Source organism: Dioscorea cayenensis, chromosome 20, assembly GCF_009730915.1.
Source record: "Dioscorea cayenensis subsp. rotundata cultivar TDr96_F1 chromosome 20, TDr96_F1_v2_PseudoChromosome.rev07_lg8_w22 25.fasta, whole genome shotgun sequence".
Classification (NCBI taxonomy): Eukaryota; Viridiplantae; Streptophyta; class Magnoliopsida; order Dioscoreales; family Dioscoreaceae; genus Dioscorea; species Dioscorea cayenensis.
The window spans coordinates 32970582-32995984 of NC_052490.1; the positions used below are offsets into that span (position 1 = coordinate 32970582).

A 25403-nucleotide genomic window follows, 5' to 3' on the forward strand; every position below is an offset into this window, starting at 1 on the left:
GACCATATCATGTCCCAGTGAAGCCAAGCCACTCCTTTTGTTGTTCGATCGAGCTGAGTGATGATGATGATGATATGGGTTGTGGTGCTGCCGGTGCTGCTAGTGTGGGTGTGGAAGACTTGGGAAAAGCTTTGGTTGACGCCGAGAAGGCTTGAGCGTGAGCTCCGGCGGCAGGGCCTGAGCGGAACCCACTACAGGATCTTTTATGGCGATTCCAAAGACTTTGTCCGGTTATCAAACGACGCTAGATCACGGCCTTTGCCCCTTCACTGCCATGACATCGGCCCTCGAGTCCTCCCTCTCTATCACAACATCATCAAGGATCATGGTATTATTTACTATATATCCTCACTAATTCATCACTGTACTCCCTCTCTCCTTAATTATTAGCATGTTATTATGTAATCTTCCATATATTAATTTGTACACTTGTGAAACTTAGGTAAAATATCTTTCACTTGGTTTGGAGGTTCTCCGAGAGTGAGTCTAATGGATCCAGAGTTGGTCAGAGAAGTTCTGTCAAAAAAATTTGGCCATTTTGAGAAACCAAAATCAACCCCATTTACAAAATATATATTCCAAGGACTTGTTATTCATGAAGGTGAAAAATGGGCCAAGCATAGAAGAATCCTAAACCCGGCTTTCCATCTGGAGAAGTTAAAGGTAATTAACCACTGGATGTTCACTTCTGTACGTACAAAATGAGTTCATAATTTTCTAGAACTTTAAAATTTTTGTCTGCAGCTGATGGTGCCAGCATTCTCTTCATCTTGCGTTGAACTAATTAGAAGATGGAACAAGATGATCCCTGATGAAGGCTACATGGAATTAGATGTGTCTCCAGAGGTTCAAAATTTCACACAAGAAGTCATTTCCAAAACTGCATTTGGCAGCAGCTATGAAGAAGGAAGAAGAATATTTCAATTACTAACAGAAAAACTTCAGCTTATTTTGCCAGCTTTTCATAGTGTGTATATACCCGGTTACCGGTATATATGCCTTTTTTCAATTAATCTTCCTCATCTTTATATCACTCTCAGATTAGTATTTTTATTTTCATCGTGCGCATAGAACTTAACTGTTGTTCGATCAGGTTTCTACCCACACCATTGAACCAAAAAGCAAGCCAACTTGACGAAGATATTGCAAGAATACTTAGAGGCATGATTGAGAAAAGAGAGAAGGCCATAAGAATGGGAGAAGGCAGCAACGATGACCTTCTTGGTTTGCTCCTGGAGTCCAATATGAAGGAGAATGAAGAATATGGGAGCAAGTTCTTCATAAACAAAGAGATGAGTATTGAGGATGTGATTGAAGAATGTAAGCTGTTCTACTTGGCAGGGCAAGAGACCACTTCAGTTCTGCTCACATGGACAATGATTTTATTGAGCATGTATCCAAACTGGCAGGATAAGGCAAGGGAAGAGGTTCTTCAAGTGTTTGGGAAGAACACACCTGACATGGATGGATTGAGCCGCTTGAAGATTGTAAATCCTTGATTTCTTTATGGACATTTTTTTTTTAAAAAAGTTGGCATTTCATGATAATGTTTGCCATGACAGGTGACCATGATTCTGTATGAAGTTCTCAGGTTATACACTCCAGTGGCTAACTTGTTAAGAAAATTATGCAAAACAATGGAAATTGGTGGGATTACTTACCCTGCGGGAGTGATATTCTTCTTGCCTATACTCTTCATTCACCATGACACTGAATTCTGGGGAGAAGATGCAAAAGAGTTCAAGCCAGAGAGGTTTGCAGAAGGGATATCAAAAGCATCCAAAGTTGCAGGTGCGTTCTTTCCATTTAGCGTTGGTCCTCGTGTATGCCTTGGCCAGAACTTTGCATTGATTGAAGCTAAGATAGGACTCAGCATGATACTGCAACACTTCTGCTTTGAGCTCTCATCTTCTTACATTCATGCACCACACAATGTTTTTACTGTTCAACCACAGCATGGAGCTCAACTCAAGCTGCATAAACTCTGATTTAAATTAATGGCCTTACTGGTTTATTTGTGTTTCGTCTAGCTTTAATGGGCCTTCTTTCTGTTTCATGTACACACTTCCTCCTTGTTTTTAATAAATTATAGTTTATCTATTTTTATAAAAAAAATTAATGACCTTATTATGTGATCGAGTCTTATTATAATAATAATAATTATTATTATTATTATTATTATTATTATTATGTAATCAAGTCATTCGTATGTACGTATACATATGTACATACGAATGACTTAAATATGTAATATGCCTCAAAAGCCAGCTTAAAGTGTTCAACCACAGCATGGAGTTCAACTCAAGCTGTAGAAACTCTCATTTAAATTAATGAACTGGAATAAAGGTGTTCATCTATTTGATGATAACATAACTTTATCAAAGTAACAAAAATAAAATAAAAATAACATAATAATTTTTTTGAAAGACGTGGGTAAATCACTTTAAATTACTAAAATAGAGAGATAAAAAAATGACCAAGACAATAAGAGATCACACATGTAAGAACAATCACTTTTGCCATTAAAGGCAGAAAAAATAACTATTTTTTCTTCTTATTGAGATGACTGTTTGGTATATATTTAATAGAAAAACAAAACATAAGAGATAAATAAAAACAAAGAAAAAAACACATAAAATTAGGAGGGCCAAGTAGAAAAAAATATCACCCAAATGCTAGAAACATTTCACAAATTCCACTAAAAAATGAAAAAGAGTGATGAAGATAAATATGAAGAAAAATGGCACATAAGAGATGTCAACCGTTCCTACTTTCTTTTGTTTGATTAACCATTGCTGGATTGAGTTTGATGATTCTTTGGGTTGGTGCGAAGTATCCCAAAAAAAAAAATTGATGCTTCTTATGAACTCCTTAATTTTTACTCTTTTGGAATTTGGATCCAAAAAAAAAATAAAATATTTAGAATTTGAGTTTTTTCTTTCTAAAAAACCCTCTTTGATCAAGAATAAATTAATCCACTCGTTCGTTGCTGAATGAATTAGTCCGTTCAACATCCACAATGACTTTTGTTATCATATACTCTTTTTACTTAAGTCACTAATTACAATTAAAATAATTATTAATAAATTAGAATAATATTTCTTTTTTCATTAACCCGGCCACGGAAGAAGAACAAAGTATGATATTTTATGGGTACGACACAAAAGTCCAAGGGGAAAAGCAAAGGTTTGAATTATTCCTAGCAATATTTTTTATGTATCATTCATGCACTATTCACTTGGGTCTAATAATGATCAGCAGTACTATTTAGGGGCTCCAGTATGGGTCTCTTGTGAGAGAAACAATAGTTTCACTCCTCCAGGATTGCAAAATAAATTACATAATTGGTCACTAAACTATCCACGAGTTTCTATATTTTGGTTATTGAACTTTTGAATTTATTTCAATCTGGTCATCGTCACCAACGTTGTTAACGGCGATTTGGCGTGGCTTTGCCATGTCATTAGGGGCTAACTACGTCAGCACAACCCTTTTCCTCTCCAAGTTAAAAGGCTTTTTTTTACCCTTTCTTCTTTCTTTCCCTTTCACCTTTCTTTCTCTTTTTGTTCTTAAATACCTTGACCTTGATATTCCTCCTTTCATGGCGTCAGTTGGTAATTAAAGTAGGAGATCGTCGGAATGGTGGCCGTTTGGATGAGTAGGTTGAGATATTTGATTCTTTTCTTTTTGTTCTTCCTCTCTCATTTCCCCTTTATATTCCTTTATTTACACCCTAAATAAGCTAGGAAAAAGAAAGAAAATTTAAATTGTCTCAATCTTCAAGAATCAAATATTTTTCATTATCATATACAAAGACTTTTAATTTAGAATACAATAGCAAAATCTTATATACAATTGAAAATCATTTACACCAAATGGTCACAAAACAAATCAAATGTTTAGAAAACAAAACAAATCACTTTAAGACTGCTTCAATATTGGTTTTCCCATTATCAACAACATCATCAACAACTTGAGAAAAATTAAGCATCAACATCTTCACCATTTTTACCATCTTCACAATCTTCAACATTGATAGATACAAACCTTTGAAAAATTTATCTTCACTATCTTCACCATCCTCAACATTGATAAATACAAATGTATTAGAAATTCAGCTTCAACATCTCCACCATCTGCATTCATCATCTTCAACATCTTCACCATTCTCACCATCTTCGCCATGATTCTGAGATGAGACATTGGGTTTCCATTGCTTGGCAAGAAGGGAGAAAGGGAAAAAGAAAAAGAGATGAACAATTCTTTAGCCTTGTGGTATATTGGGGGCTATGTTGATGTGGTTAGCATTTAATGACATTGTAGAACCACGTCAAATCGCCGTTAATGGCGTTGGCGATGGTGACCAGATTGAAAGGAATTCATATGTTCAATGATCAAAATAGATTTTTTTTTTAGTTTAGTGACCAAAATAGAAACTCGTGGATAAATTCAACACTCAATTATGCTTTCCATGGAGCTAGCTTTAGCGTGTAACCTCCATCCTTGGTCGAGACCTTCATTGTACCCAATTTACATACCTCTTTCACCTCTTCTCTGCTCACCATTGGCACCAGCAAGATGTAATTATTTACCAGCATGATGAGGCCGACAATCTTAATATTAATGATAGTAGAGATGACCTCTATCACACTAATTTCATTGACAAAGCCGAAGACGATAGACATCACTGTTACTTTCGCTAGCTCCTACCTAATATATGAGATATCTAGAGAAAACGAGAGCGACAATGATGCTCGACTAGCAATGTGCTGATGATGCATGGCCGACGCCAGCTCCGGTTCTTTTAACTCCACTTGTCCAATGAGAGTTCATCCTTTTAGAATGGACATGGAGTCTTTTTTGTTGAGCACTATATAGATAGATAAACTCAAGAGGAACAACTTTGTTATTGAAAGCAAACATCAAAAACATCTATATTGGTCAGGAAAAATCAAACTCTAAGATGAACATTCATGAAAACCAGAGAAAAAAACATAAAAACATTTCTAACAAAACACTATATATAACTGTTAAAGTTCAGTGACTGTTCTGAGCTGAACCAGCTGAGTCACAATGAAACGTGTCTAGCCCAAGTTAACTCCACCACTTGATCTGATTTGCCTCAAACTAACGCACTTTCCGTGATAGATCTAATCTGGATCATTTGATCAATTCTTAACCCTGAAGCTAGATATACCCCTCTGCCTCGAACTTACACCACTTCTTGATCTTCAAATCACAGTCGTTCACTACAAACACAATCCATGGCTTCTTCCACTGCCTAGAACTTAAACCTCCATCCTTGATTGATTAAATCTGGACCACACGATCTCAGAACCAACCCTGATGCTGGACTCTTGCTGCCTCAAACTTATGCAATATCACTGATCAAACAAATCCTCACCATCTGTTTCCTTCCCTCCGATCTTTCAACTGTTTTAACTAATATTCAAATGGATGAAATGACTCAGCTACCTTTCTGCTTTAAACTAATTCCACTAGAACACTGAATTACAGCAACCTTGCTTCTCTGCTTCATCATTTCTGAAATTCACTCAACTTCAATCAATTCTAACAGAATCCCCCCTTGATTGAAGTTGACAGACTTCCATCTCACCTCTGAATTGACTGTGTTTTTGAACATTCAAGCACTTTGTGAAGATATTAGCAACCTGCATGTTTGTAGAACAATAATTCAATTGAACCTTCTTCTTTGCCACCAACTCTCGAATGTGATGAAATCTAACATCCACATGTTTTATCAGGCCATGTAGTGCAGGGTTTTTTGCAATTGCTATACAGGATTTATTGTCACACCAGATTTGAGTTACTTTATCATAATTCGCCTCACAATCACCCAAGATTTTCTCCATCCATATGCAATGACAGCATGCTGCACTCAAATAGATGTATTCTGCTTCTGTAGAGGATAAGGCAACTATATCTTACTTCTTAGATGACCAGCACACTGCTCCAGAACCCAAATTAAAAACAAAACCTGATGTGCTCTTTCTATCTTGAGTGTCACCACACCAATCACTATCACAATAGCCTTCAATTACACACTCTACATTGCTGTTGTATTGAATTCCAAAATCATAGGTGCCAGCAACATATCTCAGTACATGTTTTGCAGCCCCAAAATGAACTTTAGTAGGATGAGCCATGTATCTAGAAAGTAGATTGACAGCATAAACCAAATCAGGCCTGGTATGTGTTAAATACAAGAGCTTACCTACTAAGCTTCTGTAGATAGTTGCATTTGTACTCTCTGTATCTTCAATCAACTGCAATTTTGTACTTTGACTCATTGGAATACCCACAGCTTTACAATTTTGCATACCAAACTGTTTCAATAGCTCTTTGGCATATATCTTTTGTGATACATGTACACCATGCTCATTTTGATTTATTTCTAACCCCAAGAAATACTTCATCAAGCCAAGGTCTGTCATATCAAATTCTCTGCTCATAGTTTCTTTGAATTGCTTGACAACTCCAACTGATGATCCCAAACAAATTAGATCATCCACATATACACATACCAGGAGAATTTCTGATTGATTCTGTACCTTTTTATACAATGTATGCTCTGTCAAACTTCTATGAAATCCTTGAGAAATGAACCATGTATCAAGCCTTTCATACCATGCCCTTGGAGCTTCCTTCAACCCATATAAAGCCTTAAACAATCTGTATACTTGATTCTCTTTGCCTGGCACTACAAAGCCTTTTGGTTGAGCAATATAGATTTCTTCTTCAATCTTCCCATTCAGAAAAGCAGACTTCACATCTAATTGAAAAATTGGCCACTTCCTCTGAGCACCAAGAGCTAGGACCATCCTAACTGTATCCATTCTTGCAACTGGAGCAAACACTTCTTCATAATCTACTCCATATTCTTGAGAATACCCTTTAGCTACAAGTCTAGCTTTGTATCTGTCTATTTCTCCACTTGGCCTCAATTTTGTCTTGTAAACCCATTTAACTCCAATCTCCTTTTTACCTGTGGGTAAATCACAAAGTTTCCAAGTTTCATTTTTTTTGAATTGCATCAATTTCTTCATTCATAGCCTGTCTCCAATGTTCTAATTTTTCAGCCTCCTCATAAGTATTAGGATCTGAAACATTGAGTGCATATGAACAACTTTCATATAATTCTTTCAAAGTTCTCACCTTTGGTGTTGGAGAATCATCAACACTAGAATCACTTGCTTGTTCAGTATGAGTTAGTGAAGAATCACTGTCACTACTACTGGGTCATTCTTTTGATCCCGAACCATTCCGATCACTTGTTCTTGAATTCCCTGCAATGATCATTCTCATCTCCTGTAGAGTTATTATACCATATGTGTCTCCCTTCATTTCAAACCACTACCAAAAATTCGGGTTTCGATGAAACTTAACATCTCTACTCACCGAATTTTTCCCGATGATCGGGCACAAAAAAATTTTTATATGCCTTGGCATCAATACAATACCCAAGAAAAACTCCTTTCACGACTCTATTATATAATTTTACGCAAGTTTTGAATAGGAACATGGACAAAAGCTATACATCCAAAAATTCTCAAGTGTGACACATTTGGTTTCACACCAAACCAAGCTTCATGTGGAGTCTTTCCTTCAACTTCATAGGTTGGTGAAATATTAGACACATATGCATCACTAGCAATTACCTCAGCCCAAAATTTTTTTGGCATATCAGCAGCCTTTAACATGCTTCTTGCTTTCTCCACCAGAGTTCTATTCTTCCTTTCTGCTACCCCATTTTGTTGGGGAGTGTAGGGGGTTGTTAATTCATGCTTAATACCCTTTTGTATATAAAAATCCTGAAATTCTCTTGACATGAATTCACCTCCTCTATCTGTTCTAAGTATCTGTAAATTCTGTCATGACTACCTCTCAACAAAAAACATAAACTTCTGGAAACAACTGAAGACCTCATGCTTAAATTTCAACACATAAATCCAGCACATTCTTGAAAAGTCATCAACAAAGAGCAGAAAATATGTACCTCCTTCAATTGACTCAGATTGCATTGGCCCACACACATCAGCATGAACTAACTGAAGTTTGTGTCTTGCTCTCCAGGATTTTCCAGAATTGAATGGAAATCTTGCCAATTTTCCATAGACACACTCTTCACAATAATTCACTTTCTTGACTTCAGGCAAACATGTTACCAAATTTTGTTGTGCTAACACTTGTAACCCTTGGAAATTCAAGTGCCCATATCTCCTGTGCCATAACATTCCCAAATCTTCATCCTTCTTTCGTCACATTCATCCGAATTTCATTAGAAAATTCAATTGGATAGAGATTGTTACCACTTTTCTGAATGTGAAACAAATTTTTTCCAGAATCAGCTGCTTGGATTACACACCCAGTCTTGCCAAACACCACATCAAAACCTCCTTCAACTAGCTGACCAACACTTAATAAATTGTGAGCCAAAGAAGGAACAAAGCTGAACTCCATGTATTAATTTAGTTTCTCCTCCACACACTTGAATTGCAACAGATCCTTTGCCAAGAACTTCAACTTCTTTGTCATCTCCCAATCTCACTTTTATGTCTCAATGTCTCATCAAGATTGTGAAATAGTTTTTCTCCTACCTGTCATATGACAAGAAGTCCCACTATCAAGTAACCAAATAGAAGAGTTATGCAATTCCTCTCCATTGTGCACCATAAACAAGCTTCCATAATCAATAGAGCTCATATTAACAAATGAACTTGAACCTTCATCTGAATTTCTGCTTTGTGTAGACCAACAATGAGATTGGTAATGGCAATACTTCTTACACTTAAAGCATTGAATGTTCTGAAAACCTCCTCTTGCACCTCTATGACCATACTGTCTTTGGCCTCTACTAACTCTTCCAAAAAATCTTGGACCACCTCTACCACCTTCATTTGTATATTGTTGTCCTTGTTGTTGTATGGCCTGCCTTTGATCACCACCTCTAGGATTAATTTCAGCTCTTCCTCTACCCCTAAAATTCCTGCCTCTTCCTCTCATTCTTCCACCTCTGAAATTCCCTTGCATAACAAAAGATTCATGTCTCTCAGAAAATTGATTAAATCTTGCCTCATGAGCCTGTAAAGAACCACTCAATTCATCCAGAGATAATGTGGGCATGTCCCTTGCCTCTTCTATGGAAGTTACAACATGAACAAATCTGGAAGATAGACTCCTCAACACCTTCAAAACTATCTCAACATCCTTCAATTCAGTTCCCATACCTCTGATTTGATTCACCACTGCTAGAACCCTTGTAATATAGTGTTGTATAGTTTCATCTTCTCTCATTTGAAGCAAATCAAATCTCTGCCTTAAAGCATGCTGTCTTACTGACACCATACGAGAAGTCCCTTGATTTTCATTCTTCAAATGATCCCAGGCTTCCTTTGCTGAATCAAATCTAACAATCCTATGAAGAATTGTCTCATCCACAGCTTGTTGCAACAGAAATAAAGCCTTGGCATCATCTTCCAAGTCCTTCTCTTATGGCTTCTCTTTGCTAAAAACTTCTTCTATAATTTTCCACAACCTCTAGGATCTAAAGAAAATCTTCATCCTATAGCTCCAATGTTCATACCCATCTCCTTTGAAAATTGGCAACAAAGAGTGAGAAATTTCTGGTGTTGGTGCAGATGCTGGTGTAGATGTTGATGATGAACTAGAAGCCATTACAATTTTTCTAGACTCCACCTTCACACAATTACCACTCTTCACACCTTCAAAAAACTCTCACAATTCTTACCAGAATAAAAACACCACAAACCCTCAAGAATCACTAAAAAAAAAAACTTCTTAACACCAACCTCACTACTAAAACACCACCTCTCAACTCACCTGCAAACTAATACCAACAACTCTCACCTCATCGCTCTGATACCACTATTGAGTGAATTTCAGAAATGATGAAGCAGAGAAGCAAGATTGCTGTAATTCAATGTTCTGGTGGAATTAGTTTAAAGCAGAAGGGTAGCTCAGTCATTTCATCTTAGAGTTTGATTTTTCCTGACCAATAAAGATGTTTTTTATCTTTGATTTCAATAACAGATTTGTTCCTCTTGAGTTTATCTATCTATATAGTGCTCAACAGAACACCAACAACTCTCACCACATTATCTATTTGATACCATTCTGTTAGAATTGATTGAAGTTGAGTGAATGTCGAAATGATGAAGCGGAGAAACAAGGTTCGTCGTAATTCGAGTGTTACGGTGGAATTAGTTTAAAGCAGAAGGATAGCTGAGTCATTTCATCCATTTGAATATTTGTTTGATCAGTGATATTGCATAAGTTTGAGGCAGCAAGAGTCCAGCATCAGGGTTGGTTCTGAGATCGTGTGGTCCAGATTTAATCAATCAAGGATGGAGGTTTAAGTTCTAGGCAGTGGAAGAAGCCATGGATTGTGTTTGTAGTGAACGGCTGTGATTTGAAGATCAAGAAGTGGTGTAAGTTCGAGGCAGAGGGGTATATCTAGCTTCAGGGTTAAGAATTGATCAAATGATCCAGATTAGATCTATCACGGAAAGTGCGTTAGTTTGAGGCAAATCAGATCAAGCGGTGGAGTTAACTTGGGCTAGACACGTTGCATTGTGACTCAGCTGGTTCGGCTCAGAACAGTCACTGAACATTAACAGTTATATATAGTGTTTTGTTAGAAATGTTTTTATGTTTTTTTCTCTGGTTTTCATGAATGTTCATCTTAGAGTTTGATTTTTCCTGACCAATATAGATGATTTTGATCTTTGCTTTCAATAACAAAGTTGTTCCTCTTGAGTTTATCTATCTATATAGTGCTCAATAGAACACCAACAACTCTCACCACATTAGTTATCTGATACCATTCTGTTAGAATTGATTGAAGTTGAGTGAGTTTCAGAAATGATGAAGCAGAGAAGCAAGGTTACTGTAATTCAGTGTTCTGGTGGAATTAGTTTAAAGCAGAAGGGTAGCTGAGTCATTTCATCCAATATATGAGATATCTAGAGAAAATGAGAGCGACAATGATGCTCGACTAGCAATGTGCTGATGATGCATGACCGACGCTAGCTCGGTTCTTTTAACTCCACTTGTCCCATGAGAGTTCATCTTTTTAGAACAGACATGGAGTCTTTTTTTTATGTGGGCTCCGCCGTAAGTCGGCCGGACATCATGCCGCCACATGACTGACACACGCACACCGCAGGCAAACCACTTGGTGCTGACATTCCATCATCTTATGAGTCGGTCTAAAACACCACCAACAAGCAATTTCCTTGGGAGAATGGGGACGTTTTGATTCCAACAGCATAGAAGAAGCATTCTGCCATCCAGTTGAGGCTCCATTAGGGCTCTTGTTGTCCAACAACTTCGTAGACCGACATTCACCCGAAGAAGACGAACCCACCGCTTGAACATATGACATGTCCTAACGTTTGTAATTGCTTTCTCGAGCTACCTCAACCGATGATTGGGGCTTTTTCAATGTACGTCCTCCTATCCTTCCATCTCTACCGCCGCCTCCGTGACAGCCACCGCCGCCTACACTGGTCCCTTTCCAAAGATCACTGAGAAGACTCATTCGTCCCCCTCCAATGATCCTAATCCGGTGATAGGGTTGTGGGTATAGAATTTTGTATGTAGTAGCTTTGGTGGTTTTGAATGTAATTATATAAAGTTTTGAGTTAATGTTACTGGGTCCTCGGAGCATAAAGAGAGCATGAGTTAACAAAAATCAAACGATGCCAAACTTGGGTGGCTTTATCAAGGAGGCATTTTGCATATAACGCAGTGACTAGTAAGACCACACTTCTGTGTTTAGCATGCTGGCATTTTACCGGCTGCATTTTTGTTTTATTGATTCTTTCCTAGTAATAAATTTTCACTTTTCATCCTTTCATCAAGATGAAGAGAACATGTCATTATCTCACTATTACAATAACTAAACAATAAATATTTGACTCACATATAGAAGATTAAGACTTACATTCCCATCCAGTGTTGGTTAAAAGTTAAATAGATTTTTTTTTTAATTGGATTAATCACATAGATTAAAAAAAGGAAATAGTACAAAAATTAAATAGAATGTATGTGGTGGTTTATTAATATTATAAATAAATAAAATAAAATAAAACAAGTCATTATCTCCTCTAAAATAAGTGAGTGGCAGTTCTTTTCAAGATAAAAAAAATTGTTAACTCATTTCCTTTCAGAGTGAAAGGAGTAAGTGTACATATCCATTTTTAGTGATACTGCAACTAAAGATTTAGTGGTAGATTACATATGTTAAAAAATTATGGAACTGGGTAAAATAGGGTCAAAAAAAAGTATTTGAGAATAATACTAATAATAATAATAATGAGAGACAAATTTTTATGTAAAAACCCTCAAAATAAATTAGAGTAAAAATTACTATCAAGATAGAAGAATTTTATTATAGTAAAAATAAGAATTACAAGTTTTTTATTAACAAGGCGAACAACAACTTCTTCTTTCCTCTAATACAAAACAATATAAATTCTCTAATTTTTGTCACTATTTTTCTCACTTTTCTCTCTCACCCCTCACTCACTTTTCTAAATGGTGCAATGAAGGCTTTTAACTTTCATGAATATTTATGAGCAGTAGAAAAAAAGATAATTAAATAATAATTAGCAATTAATCGTTAATTAGGTGGTCGTAATACTCACCAACTTTACCATGCTAGCGATTCCTTTTTGACATTCATCCAGCCGCTCAGGAAATGCATGGAGATTTGTGAGCAGTCATATTTGACTAACAACATATTCATCACTAAAGCTGTAGAAATAGACTCTATAGAGGTTGAATTAATTGTGGTTATATAGTCATTTTCTTGTGGTGTCTTCTTCCAACAATGGTAGATAGTTATGGTCTACTCGTATTTATCAAAAAACCCACCATTAAAATATAGATGAGTAATAACTTATTTCTTTCAAAGAGGTTCAAGATTGTAGTTTTTTTTTGACACAAGACAATAAACATCACGGTCCTTCTACTGGGAGAAATCAAGAATAGACGCCAGAGCATCGCTCCACAATACCTTCACCCAAGCACAAAGCATCGCGTGGAGCAAGGCTCAAACACAAGACCTCCATGAAGTTCTTGGGGACCCAATACCACTAGGCCATTAGGCCGGTGGTCAAAATTGTAGTTGGGACACATTTATATAAATAAAAAAATAAAAAAATAAAAAGTCTAAGAGTGATGTAATCAATGACATCAACCTAATTATCTAGTAGCAATTAATACTTCATGACTTATTACGCCTGGACTTTTCCACCACAGGAAAAAAAAAATTCATTGTTCGTCATTCAAAAGGCTTCAAATCATAAATATTAAATAGGAATTTGTATATTTATCATCAGAAGCTTTGCGGTTAAAATCTTCAGTCCCACTGATTACAAATTCCAAAGGGGTTTCAACGTTTCTTTTTGATTGATGACCATAATAATGATGCTGATGTTGTTGTTATGGGCTGTGGTTGTGCCGTTGGTGTCTTTTTTTGGGCGTGGAGGACGTTGGATTGGGTTTGGTTGACTCCGAGAAGGATTGAGCGTGAGCTCCGGCGGCAGGGCCTCGGCGGCAACCACTACCGGATCCTTTACGGTGATGCCAAGGACAACGTCCGGCTCTCCAAGGACGTTAGATCCCGGCCTTTGCCCCTTTACTGCCATGATATCGGCCCACGTGTCCTCCCTCTCTTCCATAAAGCTATCAAGGATCATGGTACTCATTTACTGCTTACTAATTCAATATATTCTATGTATTTATTATGAATTAGATTATTTTTGGAGTACTAACTGCCTTTTCGTTTATTGATATAGAATATTCTATAAGCATAATATTTATTTTTGTAGTATGTAAATAGACTCAAACATCATATCACATAGAATTAGGATATAGATATCATGAGATATTAATTTTATATTTATAAATGTCTCTGACATGAATTGTTCACTTTATATATATAAATTTATATTTTATATATATATATATATATATATAAATAGAGAAACATGGTGAATATATTTTCCAAATAAAAGATTATATATATTTTATTAATTTTTAAAAAAAATCGTGGGGTATATTTGGGTATATAATATTTAAAATTACATAAACATATTTGGAATGTTTAATTTTCAACTGTGCTTGTTAGTGTTTTTAAGGTTTTTCCAAATTATTAAACATTAAAATATATTTTTCACATGTATAGATGGAATGTTATTGTTAGTTTAAACTCAAATTTTCTATTTTTAATATATTTAAGTATAATAATTAAAAAAATAACATAAGTATCAATGAACCCCCTCTACAAGCCACAAATTCCAACCTTCTGAGAGAAATTTGAAATGTAATTCTTTTATTAGAATGGTGGTTGGTGTTTGTTTATTCTCTCTCACTGAAGGTCAACCGTTCAATTGATGTGTAATTGCTTTTAATCTAGAAAAGCACCGACACTAGTTGCGTTTTTCTTTAAAAAAAATAGTGAGTTAAGTATCTTATTTCGCCTTCTCATGAATCATTAAGTATTTTTTATAAGTTTACTTTCAAAATTTGTTTAAAAACAAAAACCTTAGTTTTTGAGAGGGCATGAAAAATATAATTAAAATAAAGAAAAAAATTAATAAATTTTTGGTGGGTTTTTAAATAAAAAATATATATTTTTTGAATAAAGTGGATAAACAACCAATTTATTAAAAAAGAAGAGAGCAAAGGAGTATAACAGGAAAGGCCGTGAACAAAAAAAAAGGCTAAAAGTAAAAAACATACTGAAATCCTCACCAGAGATGAGGAAAACAGTGAGCAAAAGCAAGACAGGAAGAAAGAGAAAAAAAACAAGCTGGGACGGCGAAGGTAACCGTCTGGAGACACAGGCCTGCCCAGCTACAAGGATAGGAGGACTACTCCTGATCAGCAGTGTGCACCGAATCGCCGATGAAATCAGTGGGTTTAGTGCCCAGGAAGTTGAGGGAGCGCTTGATCCTTTGAGTGGCCTCAGTGGTATCCTGATAAAGGTTCTCTGAATTTGTTGAAAGCCAAGAGAGCAACATATTAGCAAACTTGTATAAAATTGAAATAATAGGTAGATAAGTAGGGTTCAAAATGCGATTGTTTCGTTCAAGCCAAATATTCCAGATTATGGCTCTAGAACAGAGGTCCCCCAGGTTCTGACGAGAGGAAGTTAATGAGGGGATCCAATTGGTCCAAATATTAGATACTGAGGATGGGGAAGACTTAATATCAAGGTTTTGTCTGAAGAAGGACCAAATACGCTCCGCGTATTTGCAATCAAGAAAAAGATGTTCCACTGTTTGCGAGTTATTATGACAAAGAATGCATGTGTCAGTAGCATTATGATTGCAGCCTTTTTTGAATAGATTATCAAGAATAAGAATTTTGTTTTCTTTGACCAACCAGCAGAATAAAGTGATTTTTGCTTGGGGATTTGGATTTCCAGAAATGAGGATAAAGTTGACTTCGAAGCCCTCCGTCAATTAAAAAATTGTAGAATGATTTGATAAAGAAAATACAATTTTTTTTCAAGAGGCCAGGAATAAGAATCCTGTTGGTAATTTATGCATGATCGGAAAGGAGTAAGAACGGTGTTAATCCCATCCCAGAAGAAGGATTTATTTCTTGGTGGATGTTGAAATAGGTATCCAAGTGATCCATTAAAAGAGTAGTTTGCGTTTAAGATCTTAGACCAACAAGAATTCGATGTAGTAGTGATCTTCCACCACTATTTTCCAAGTAAGGCTTTGTTGAACTCCTGAAGATCAAGAATTCCCCATCCACCCATGATACGGGGGCGGCAAATCCTTTTCCAAGCAACTAATCTGATACTCTTAGATCCAAGATCTGGCCCTTTCCATAAAAAATCTCTTCTAATCTTGTCGATCTCATGAATAACCCAAATTGGTAGTTTGAATACTGACATCCAGTAAACAGGTAGGGTAGAGAGAACGGAGTTAATAAGGGTTAGACGACCCCCCAGGGAAAGGTATAAAGCTTTCCAGGGAGTGAGTCTAGATCGGACAGAATCTATAAGTTTTGTCCAATCTTGTCGTCTAGGCCGTCTTCCAGAAAGGGGAACTCCCAAGTATGTAATAGGAAGACAATCCCTATTGCAATTTAGAATTCTTGCAGAAGAAGAGTGAGGCTGATATCCAAAATTTGTGAAGTATAGACAGCTCTTCGAGAAGTTTATTGAAAGTCCAGAACAACCTTCAAAGAGATAAAGAATTAATTTGATTATTTGAAGATCATCATGCCCTCCAGCTGAGAAAATTATTAGATCATCCGCGTATTGTAAATGACAGATGCTATTAACATGGTCAATTTGAACTCCGGCCAGAACTTTGGAATTAATAGCGTGATTGAAAATAGCGCTGAGAGCGTCAGCCGCTAAAGCAAAAAGAAGAGGTGAGAGGGGATCACCTTGTCTTAAACCTCTTTTACAGCGTATATACCCTTGGGTAGTACCATTGATGAGAATTTGTGTTTTTGCAGTACTGAGAATGGTATATATCCAATTAATCCAGCGATTGCCAAAGCCTCTAGCCACTAGAATCTCAAGAAGGAAATTCCAGTCTAGTGAATCAAAGGCTTTCGCAAAATCAACTTTAAAAGCAAATCCGAGTCTTTTCTTTTTTTGAAGATTAAAAATCACTTCCTGAGCAGCAATAATGTTATCTACGATGCATCTGTCTTTAATAAAACCAGATTGAGAATTATCGATTAGAAAATTAATCACTTTACTCAACCTAGAGACGAGAATCTTGGAAATGATTTTGCAAGTAGGATCTTTTGTTTTGGCGATAAGCGCGATGTGAACCCAATTAAGGCGTTCAAAATTAATAGAACCATTGTAGAAGTCACCACAAAGCTTAATAAGGTCTTCCTGGATGAAATTGCAGTGCTTTTGAAAAAAGAATATCGGGAAACCATCAAGTCCAGGAGCCTTATCCGCATTTAATTCAAACACAGCTTGCTTAATTTCTTCAGTGGTGAAAGGTTGTTTGAGGGAAGAGAGGTCAACTCTATCCTTGTACTCAAATAAATATTGCCAATTGAGTAGGAATCTATGGGTAATTGGAGTACCGAGCACGGCTTTAAAGTGTTCAGTGAAGACTTTACCAATTTCATGATTTCCTTCAATCCAAAGTCCATTCATCGCGAATCGCGGGAATGAAGTTTTTGTTCCTTACGCCATTAGCTAGCAGATGAAAGAATTTAGTGTTTGAATCACCCTCTTTGAGCCAAGTAATCCGAGAACGTTGTTTCCAGTAGATTTCTTCTTGTTTTTAGAATAGTATAAAAGCTCGAGCGGATAAGAGATAAAGCGATTAAGTTCTTGCTCAGTGAGGGGTCTACTTTCATGTAATGAATCGAGAGAATTTAATTCAGAAAGCAGATTTTTTTTATCCAGGGTAATGCATGAAGATTTCTGATAGTGTGCAATTCCTTCCAAAAATTCTATACTGAAGTGGGCTAGCATTAGGACCATAAACACTAGTGCAAGCCCAGTTGAATTATTAGAATGATTTGTGAATTCAATTGTAATTGAGAAGGTACCCTTGTGAATGAGGATACCATTAACTTGAGAGTGATCCCAAGCTATAATGATACCACTGCGAGTACCTTGAGTGGGAGAAAATCAAAGGTGTTCGAGCGCGAACCACCAATTGATCTCCAAATTGAGCGATGAATATTTTTGAAGTTTCGTTTCTTGTAAGCAAATAATGTCGGTAGCGAGAATTAAAAAAATGATATCTTTAACAAGGTGGCGTTTAGAGGGTCCGCTGAGACCACGAACATTCGAGCATAAAATTAATAATTTTTTATAAATTTAAAATTATTTTATTTATTAATTTTAACTGATTTTTTTAATCAAACATGAATATGTTAAAATCGACATATAAATTAAAAAAAAGGAAAAAAAGGAGGAAGTAGTATGATGTTAATAAAGATGTAAGCTTTGTGAATGTAGGTAAAACATCTTTTACATGGCTTGGTCCTTTTCCGAGAGTAACTTTGATGAATCCGGAGTCGGTCAAAGAAGTTTTTGTCAAACAAATTTGGTCATTTTTATGAGACCAAGAACAACTCCGCTTGCTAAATTTCTAGTGCAAGGACTTCTAAGTCATGAAGGTGAAAAGTGGGCCAAACATCGAAGGATAATAAACCCTGCTTTTCATTTGGAGAAGTTGAAGGTGACCACTCTGACCACTCTTCACTTCTAAAAGCTGTACAAAAATGAGCACATAACGTTACGTAACTATAAATTTATTGTTTTGCGATTAATGTATCCTGCATTCTCTGCATCTTGTGGTGAACTAATTAGAAGATGGGACAAGATGATCCCTGATGAAAGCTGCTTGGAATTAGATGTGTTTCCAGAGATTCAAAATGTCACACTAGATGTCATATCCAGGACTGCATTTGGTAGCAGCTACGAAGAAGGAAGAAGAATATTTGAACTTCTTACAGAGCAAACAAGGCTTGTTATTCCAGCTGCACAGAATGTTTATATCCCTGGTTATCGGTATGCCTTCTTTTAATTAGTCTTCGTATATATGACTTATTATCTTTTTGTTTTTCTTGGTCCGGATGTAACTTTACTCTAATTTGATCAGGTTTCTACCCACACCAATGAACCAAAAAAGAAGCCAAGTTGACAAAGAGATGAAAAGGATACTTAGAGACATGATTGAGAAAAAGAGAGGCCATGAGAAAGGGGGAAAGCAGAGAAGAAGAATGATCTTCGGGTATATTATTGGAGTCCAATATGAAAGAGGCTGAAGAAGTGCAAGGGAAGAAGTCGAAAAACGGAGGGATGACTCATCGAGGATGTGATTGAAGAGTGCAAACTTTTTCTACCTAGCGAGACAAGAAACAAGCTGCAGCTTTTGCTCACATGGACAATGATTTTTGTTGGGCATGTATCCAAAGCTGGCGAGGCAAGGCAAGAGAAGAGGTCCTTCACGTGTTTGGGAAGAACACACCTGACATGGATGGATTGAGCCGCTTGAAGATTGTAACTACTTAAAATATTTTTTTTCTTTGAATTAATTTTTTAAGTAGTTCAACCAAACATTCCATAATCCGTCTCATTTTTGTCATGACAATTGACAGGTGACCATGATTCTATATGAAGTTCTCAGGTTATACCCCCCAGTGCCTCTCCTTTCAAGAAGATCATATAAACCAATGGAACTTGGTGGGATTAGTTACTCTCCAGAAGTGATACTCTCACTGCCTATACTCTTAATTCACAGTGACCCTGATTTCTGGGGAGAAGATGCAAAAGAGTTTAAACCAGAGAGGTTTGCAGAGGGGATATCAAAAGCTTCAAAAGTTGCAGGTGCTTTCTTTCCATTTAGTGCTGGTCCTCGTGTATGCATTGGCCAGAACTTTGCATTGATTGAATCAAAGATATTTGTTAGTGCAACCGCACTAGTTATTGGCATGATTTGACACCTAGACCAAGTGACGTGGCAACCAAGGTGACAAAGCATAATTGATGATGTGGCAAGCATGGTGACATGGCAAGGAGACTTGGAGTGCAAGGCAAACATCTTGAAGATCTTGATGGAGCTATTTTTAGTAAGTCTCTAAAATGGAGCCAAATATCTTGAAGATCATGGTGAAGCTATCTTAAAGATCTTGGTGGAGTTATTTTTGGCAATGCCTTACAACTTGAAGACAAGATCATATCAAGACCATATTTAGGTGATTTGATTGAAGATTAAATATGGTGGAGCTTAATTAAGGAAAGATCTATTCATGGTGTGAATGAAGATTAATTGAAGATATGACTTGAAGTCTATTAACGGCAAGATTTGAGGACCAAACTTGGGTGAATTGAAGATCAAGTTTGGAGAATCTTTGAAGACCAAATTTAGGAGAATTTGGCAAGTTTCATGGAAGACGCACAAGGACGTGCGCCCCTTGCGAGGGGACTGCGTGATGAGGAATTGAGGAGGTAGGCTAGTTGCCGGCAGTCAGGATCGGGAGATTTGGCTGCATCGACTCGGACTAAGCATGACCGGGAGGTTGATGGGTCTTGAGGTCGTCCGCAACGTAACCAGAACTCAGTTAAGTCAGCAGTCAGGGCCATGTTGCAACTTATGTTACAACAGGAGTTGCAACAGCTAATTTTGGCAGGTTTTTAAATTAGTAGCCGCGGAGATTCTAAAAGAGGTATGTGCTATATTTGGGACGTTGAGGCGTCTATATAAGCTACCTTGCTCGTAGATTATAGGTGTGACTCTTGGGGAACTCTTGGAGGAGAGTGTGTGAGCACCAGACAATCTAGAGAGGGTAGTGTTCATTATTGTTGAGTGAGTGAGTGACAAGTGTTTTGTACTCATGTATTTTCACCTCTTTTAGTGGATTGATTTTCTCCGGGCTTGGCCCCCCAGATGTAGGCGAGAGGAAGCCGAACTGGGTTACCAAACTTGTGTGTCTCCTTCTTGTTTGGTTTGTGTGAGTTTTTCTTTGAGTGTTGTGAGTGTTCACTAAACCACAAACCACATCGCCGGAACTAACAATATTCCTTAGCATGATACTGCAACACTTCTCGTTTGAGCTCTCACCTTCTTACATCCATGCACCCTACACGGTTCTTACTGTTCAACCACAGCATGGAGCTCAACTCAAGCTGCATAAGCTCTGATATATATGATCTTATTGTGAGATTAAATAATATACTATAAATCCGGTTACTTTGGCTCTATGTTGTGCTCTATTGTTTATTGTCCCTATGCCGTCCCACCGCAAAAAAACTAATTCTCTGGGAATTAAGTTTGATATATATTTTTTTTTTAATCTAGATGTAATTAATAGTCTGTATGCTCTAGATGTGGTATCTTTGGAAGAACCTCTCAAACAGAGAGGCTATTTATTGAGAAAATAAAAAAGAAAACAAAAGTTTACACTGAAACAAATGGGCAACATTCAGAAACAAAGAAAACCAAACTAAAGAACTTAGAATTTAAACCCACTATCAAAGAAAGATTTCATGATCCAATGGGGTAAATCTTTACCAGATAAGAACAGATTAAGATATTGACGATGAGATCCAAACGACGCAAGGTTTGCAGCAGGGATACCCCATGACGATGGGATGATTTGAATACGAGGGCATCTACTCATGTCTAGTAGAAACTTCAAGTTGCTGATTTGATCTAGATGTGGTATCTTGATGATGTAATGCCACTGGTTTCCCTGGACGATAAGAGATTAGGTTGAGAACTGGGTCACCTTCGCATTAAATGTATGATATATACGAACTCTTTAATTTCTTCCCAAAGCGAGAGTTTAAAAAATCAACTTATTCTCCTAAAATTGGTTAAAGTGAGTTATTTGTCTATTTTAAAAAAAAATAAAATAAAATATACATGTATACTTGTTCACCCAGGATACTGGGGTTCATCATTGCCGCAACCCTTTCTATATATATTTTATCAATGGATTGTTTTATTATATGTATGATTATTTTTAGATGTTTTTAAATACTCTAAATTTATTTATTTATTTTTTAGAATTTTTTTTTAGATTTTTTTATTTTTTAAATAAAAAAATTAAAATTAAATGGGTTGTGGGCTGTGCTAAGTCCACCTTTCAGTATGGTGGGCTTTGCCGGGTTGAGCACGCACAATGCACGGCCTGCCTCAGGCCCACCACGGCATGTTTAATACTTCTACCTACAAAGAAGACTATCTATTCATCCTCAATTAAGGACGAGTCTCTCTGTTTGTATGGTGTACTTTTGAAATTTTGTTGCACCTTGTCCAAAAATATTAAAACCATAAAATATATGTCTAGAGCTATGAGATAAAACTTCTAGGTTCACTATTTGTTTGGATTAGAAAATCTCATAAAAATTAATGCACAAACAACCTCTCTCTCTCTCTCTCTCTCTCTCTCTCTCTCTCTCTATATATATATATATATATATATAAGCATTTATAAATTAAGAATACTCAACTTATAAAAAAAGTTTGTTTTGTGTTTTTTTAATGATGGGGACAATAAAATACAAAGATTATTCACAAGAGTAATATATTCTCTCCGGTCATATTTACATGTTTCATTCCAGAAGTTTTTTTTTAATATGTCCACTTCGAAAATCTATGAAAACTTAAATGCTTCTTCTGTTTCATATTAACTAACTCATTATTTTTTTTTAAGTTATTATTTATATTTTTTAAAAAATTTTGAAATTTTTTTTGAAAATTATATTTTTAAAATATGAATTAAAAGTTAAATAGGGTGCAAGTTGGCCCAATCTATGCGATGGTGCACCATGCTGGCCTCTCATGGTTAGAACTTGGAAGCGGGGTGATGCTGACTTGGGCACGCATTGTGCGGAGCCCATTTCGGGCCTATGTTCTAGTTTGCAACTTTTTTTATTTATTTATTTATTTATTTTTTTGAAAAGGTGGATAATAGTTTGCAACTCTACATACAACTACAAGCAGGATTATCCTTCCATCTCAACAAAGACAAGTCTAAGAGTGATGTAATCAATCATGTCAAACCAATTATCTACTCGTCTTAAATTCAAGAGTTTCTAAATTTGTATTTTGTACTTATGAAATTTTGTTGCACCTCAACCAAAATTTTAAAACCATTAAAAACCTATTTTGGTCCGTACAAACCAATCAATAATGTCTTTTTTTTAATGAGTTAAAATTTATGGGTATTTGTATTTATTTGGATTAGCAACAACCAATTCGGTTTTTTTTAATGGATAAATTATTATTCATTGCAATAGCTATTGGACTTTTTCAATGAATAGATGTGGCTATCCATTTTTTTAAAAAATAATAATAATAATAATAATAATAATAATAATAATAATTTTTCTCATCATTTTTATTAAATAAAATATTTATTCGAGTAATTTTTTTACTGAAAAATCTTATAAAAATCAATGTATGAACTTTTCAAATATAAAAACACTCATGAATTATGAATTAAGAATTCTTAACTTATTCTAAAACATTATTAAAAAAAAAATTCTCTCTAAGATTTTATAGCTTGTGGACTTTGTAAAAAAAAAATATTAAAAAAAAATCTCTACTAAATTTATAAAACCTTTTGTTTTTTCATGAAACCAATCCAAACGGGCCTAAAAGAATTTGTGCAGTTGTACAAAACCTTTTGTGGTTGAAATGCTGACTTTCAGCTTGCCTAACAATGTTATGCATTATTTTTTAAAAATAAATAAATAAATAAATCATATGTATTAAAAACAAAAGAGAAATTAGTAAAAAAATTAGAACTATATCAGAAACCATTTTGTAGTTATCTCACCATAAAGTACGCAAAGAGAGCGGGGTTTAACACCTTACTCTTATAGTACTATTTATACAAACATTGAAGTCTAATATTGTTTATCAATACTATTTATTGGTACTGATATGGGCCTTTTGTGTAAAAAATAGTATTCTTTAGTACTGTTTGTTGGTCCATAATTCCATGATAAGAAGGATTTATCTTCAAAGAATAGTTAAGCATTAATCCAAACTATAGTTCTTTATATTGATTTTTATATAAAACCGATACATGATAGGAGCGAGGACAACAAGAAAGTCCATTAGACAACAACACCATTAATGCTCACTATTAATAAAATACCATTAGTTCGAAGTGGGGTGGGGTTTCACCTAGAGGGGCACGGGCCGTTTTTGCCCTGCCCGGCCCACCCAAACCCGTGATTCGGTGACCGACCCGGGCTGGCCAGCAACCCATAACCGGCTCAGACTCAGCATGGCCGAGCACGGTTCGGGTCGTGTCTAACCCCAAGAACCCGGCGGGTTGAGTCTTTTTTTTATTTAAAAAAAAAATTAAATTCAAAGCAGAAAAGATTTGAACCATGACCTTCTCATCCTTCAAACACCTTATCCACCAACTCAAACTTTTCCTTTGTTTAATTAGAGAAAGGAAAAATATATAAACATACTTTAAAAAGAATAAAAAATTAATTTTTCACTTTCTGTTTAATTATATATATCCTTTTAGATTCCATTATTTTTGCATTTTGTGTCAAATTTTTTACTTTAATTATTAGTAGCAACCATTATAAAAAAAGGTATTACTCACCCTTTTTTGTGTTACTCAACATTATAATCCATTGTTTTTATATGTATTACTTATCTCCGTTATTAATATTATTTAAAATAAATATAAAAAAACATAATGTCATTGATGTGTAATAGTATAACCTTATTGTGAATTTAAAACTATAATCTTTCATACATATTTTTGTATATTTTTGGGTGAAAATTCTAAAATTTTATGTATTTCTAGATATATTATTAACTTAAAATTATAATATTCACCAAAATCCTGATGAATAAATAACTAATAAAATTTTGTTAATAATATATTTTAATGTAAGAAAACTAAATTATGTTAAAAAATATTTATCATAACATAATGTTAAATAACGGTAAAAAATAAACATTATTATTTTAATTTCTCAATTATATATTTAATTGTTTTTTATAGAAAATTAAATTTCGTATATAATAAGTTTTTTTCAATTTCCACCTTCTCATGTTCCCTTTTAATCAAATCTATGATTCTTGAAAATATTTAAATTTAATCCTATACTAACAAGTATCATCTTTTAAAACATTATCAAAATATTCAATAATAAGCATTTAAAAAAATAAATTAATACTAAAAGTTTTAAATTTTTGTGATTTATTTGAAATTATCCTAAATAGTTTTTGAGATTTTAAAGTTTAGATTTGATTTAAACAAATAAAAAACAACAATTGTGGTCACCATGATTTGAACTGAACTCAAGACTTCATCAACCATTAAAGCCAATCATATACTACTCTAATCAATTTACCAATAAATTTTGTTTTGACAAAAATGCTATACTAAAAGCTAGAATCAATAAACAAGTTTTTTACTATTGTAATTTAGTCACACATTGACTAATTTCAAACAAATTGCATAACAACTGTCTATAAAATCAGTCACATATCAACCTTGTTTGTTATTATTTGTTTTGGATATTTTGTTTTATATTTAAAATTATATTGATAAATTTATAAATTTATTTAAAATATTAAGATTTTATAAAAAAAACCTGGCGGGCCGGCCCGTGAATCGGCAGGTTCTGGCCCGGCCCGCCAGTTTGGCACTGTACCCGGTCCGGGTCGGGGTCACCGACGGGTTGGCCGGGCCGGCCCGGACCGGCGGGTCGGCACTGTTGACCGGGCCGGTTACGGATCGGCCAAAGACCGACCCGGACCCAACGGGTTAGGCCCGGCGGGCTTGGTTAACCGGCCCGTACCATGTCTAGTTTCACCCTTATATAACCCAATTAATCAAGCCAAACCAAACCAAACCTCTTG

The 25403-nt window shown here is 35.5% G+C and overlaps 1 protein-coding gene and 1 pseudogene across 1 annotated transcript; both read left to right on the top strand.

Annotated features, from left to right (window-relative positions):
- LOC120251069 (cytochrome P450 72A15-like) lies at nucleotides 1-2130 on the top strand. Its single transcript, XM_039259612.1, has 5 exons — nucleotides 1-328; nucleotides 443-663; nucleotides 745-989; nucleotides 1094-1487; nucleotides 1563-2130. The coding sequence occupies exons 1-5, from the start codon at nucleotides 61-63 to the stop codon at nucleotides 1986-1988; spliced, it is 1554 nt and encodes a 517-aa protein (XP_039115546.1). The 5' UTR covers nucleotides 1-60; the 3' UTR covers nucleotides 1989-2130.
- Nucleotides 2131-13490: 11360 nt separating this feature from the next.
- On the top strand, nucleotides 13491-20809 carry LOC120251480 (annotated as a pseudogene).
- Nucleotides 20810-25403: the final 4594 nt, after the last annotated feature.

Excerpts from the sequence above, each read along its gene's own strand:
- LOC120251069 (XM_039259612.1), top strand. The coding sequence starts at position 61 with ATGATGATGATGATATGGGTTGTGGTGCTGCCGGTGCTGCTAGTGTGG. Across the intron at positions 329-442 it reads CAACATCATCAAGGATCATG|GTAAAATATCTTTCACTTGG; the intron begins GTATTATTTACT and ends TGTGAAACTTAG. Across the intron at positions 990-1,093 it reads GTGTATATACCCGGTTACCG|GTTTCTACCCACACCATTGA; the intron begins GTATATATGCCT and ends TTGTTCGATCAG.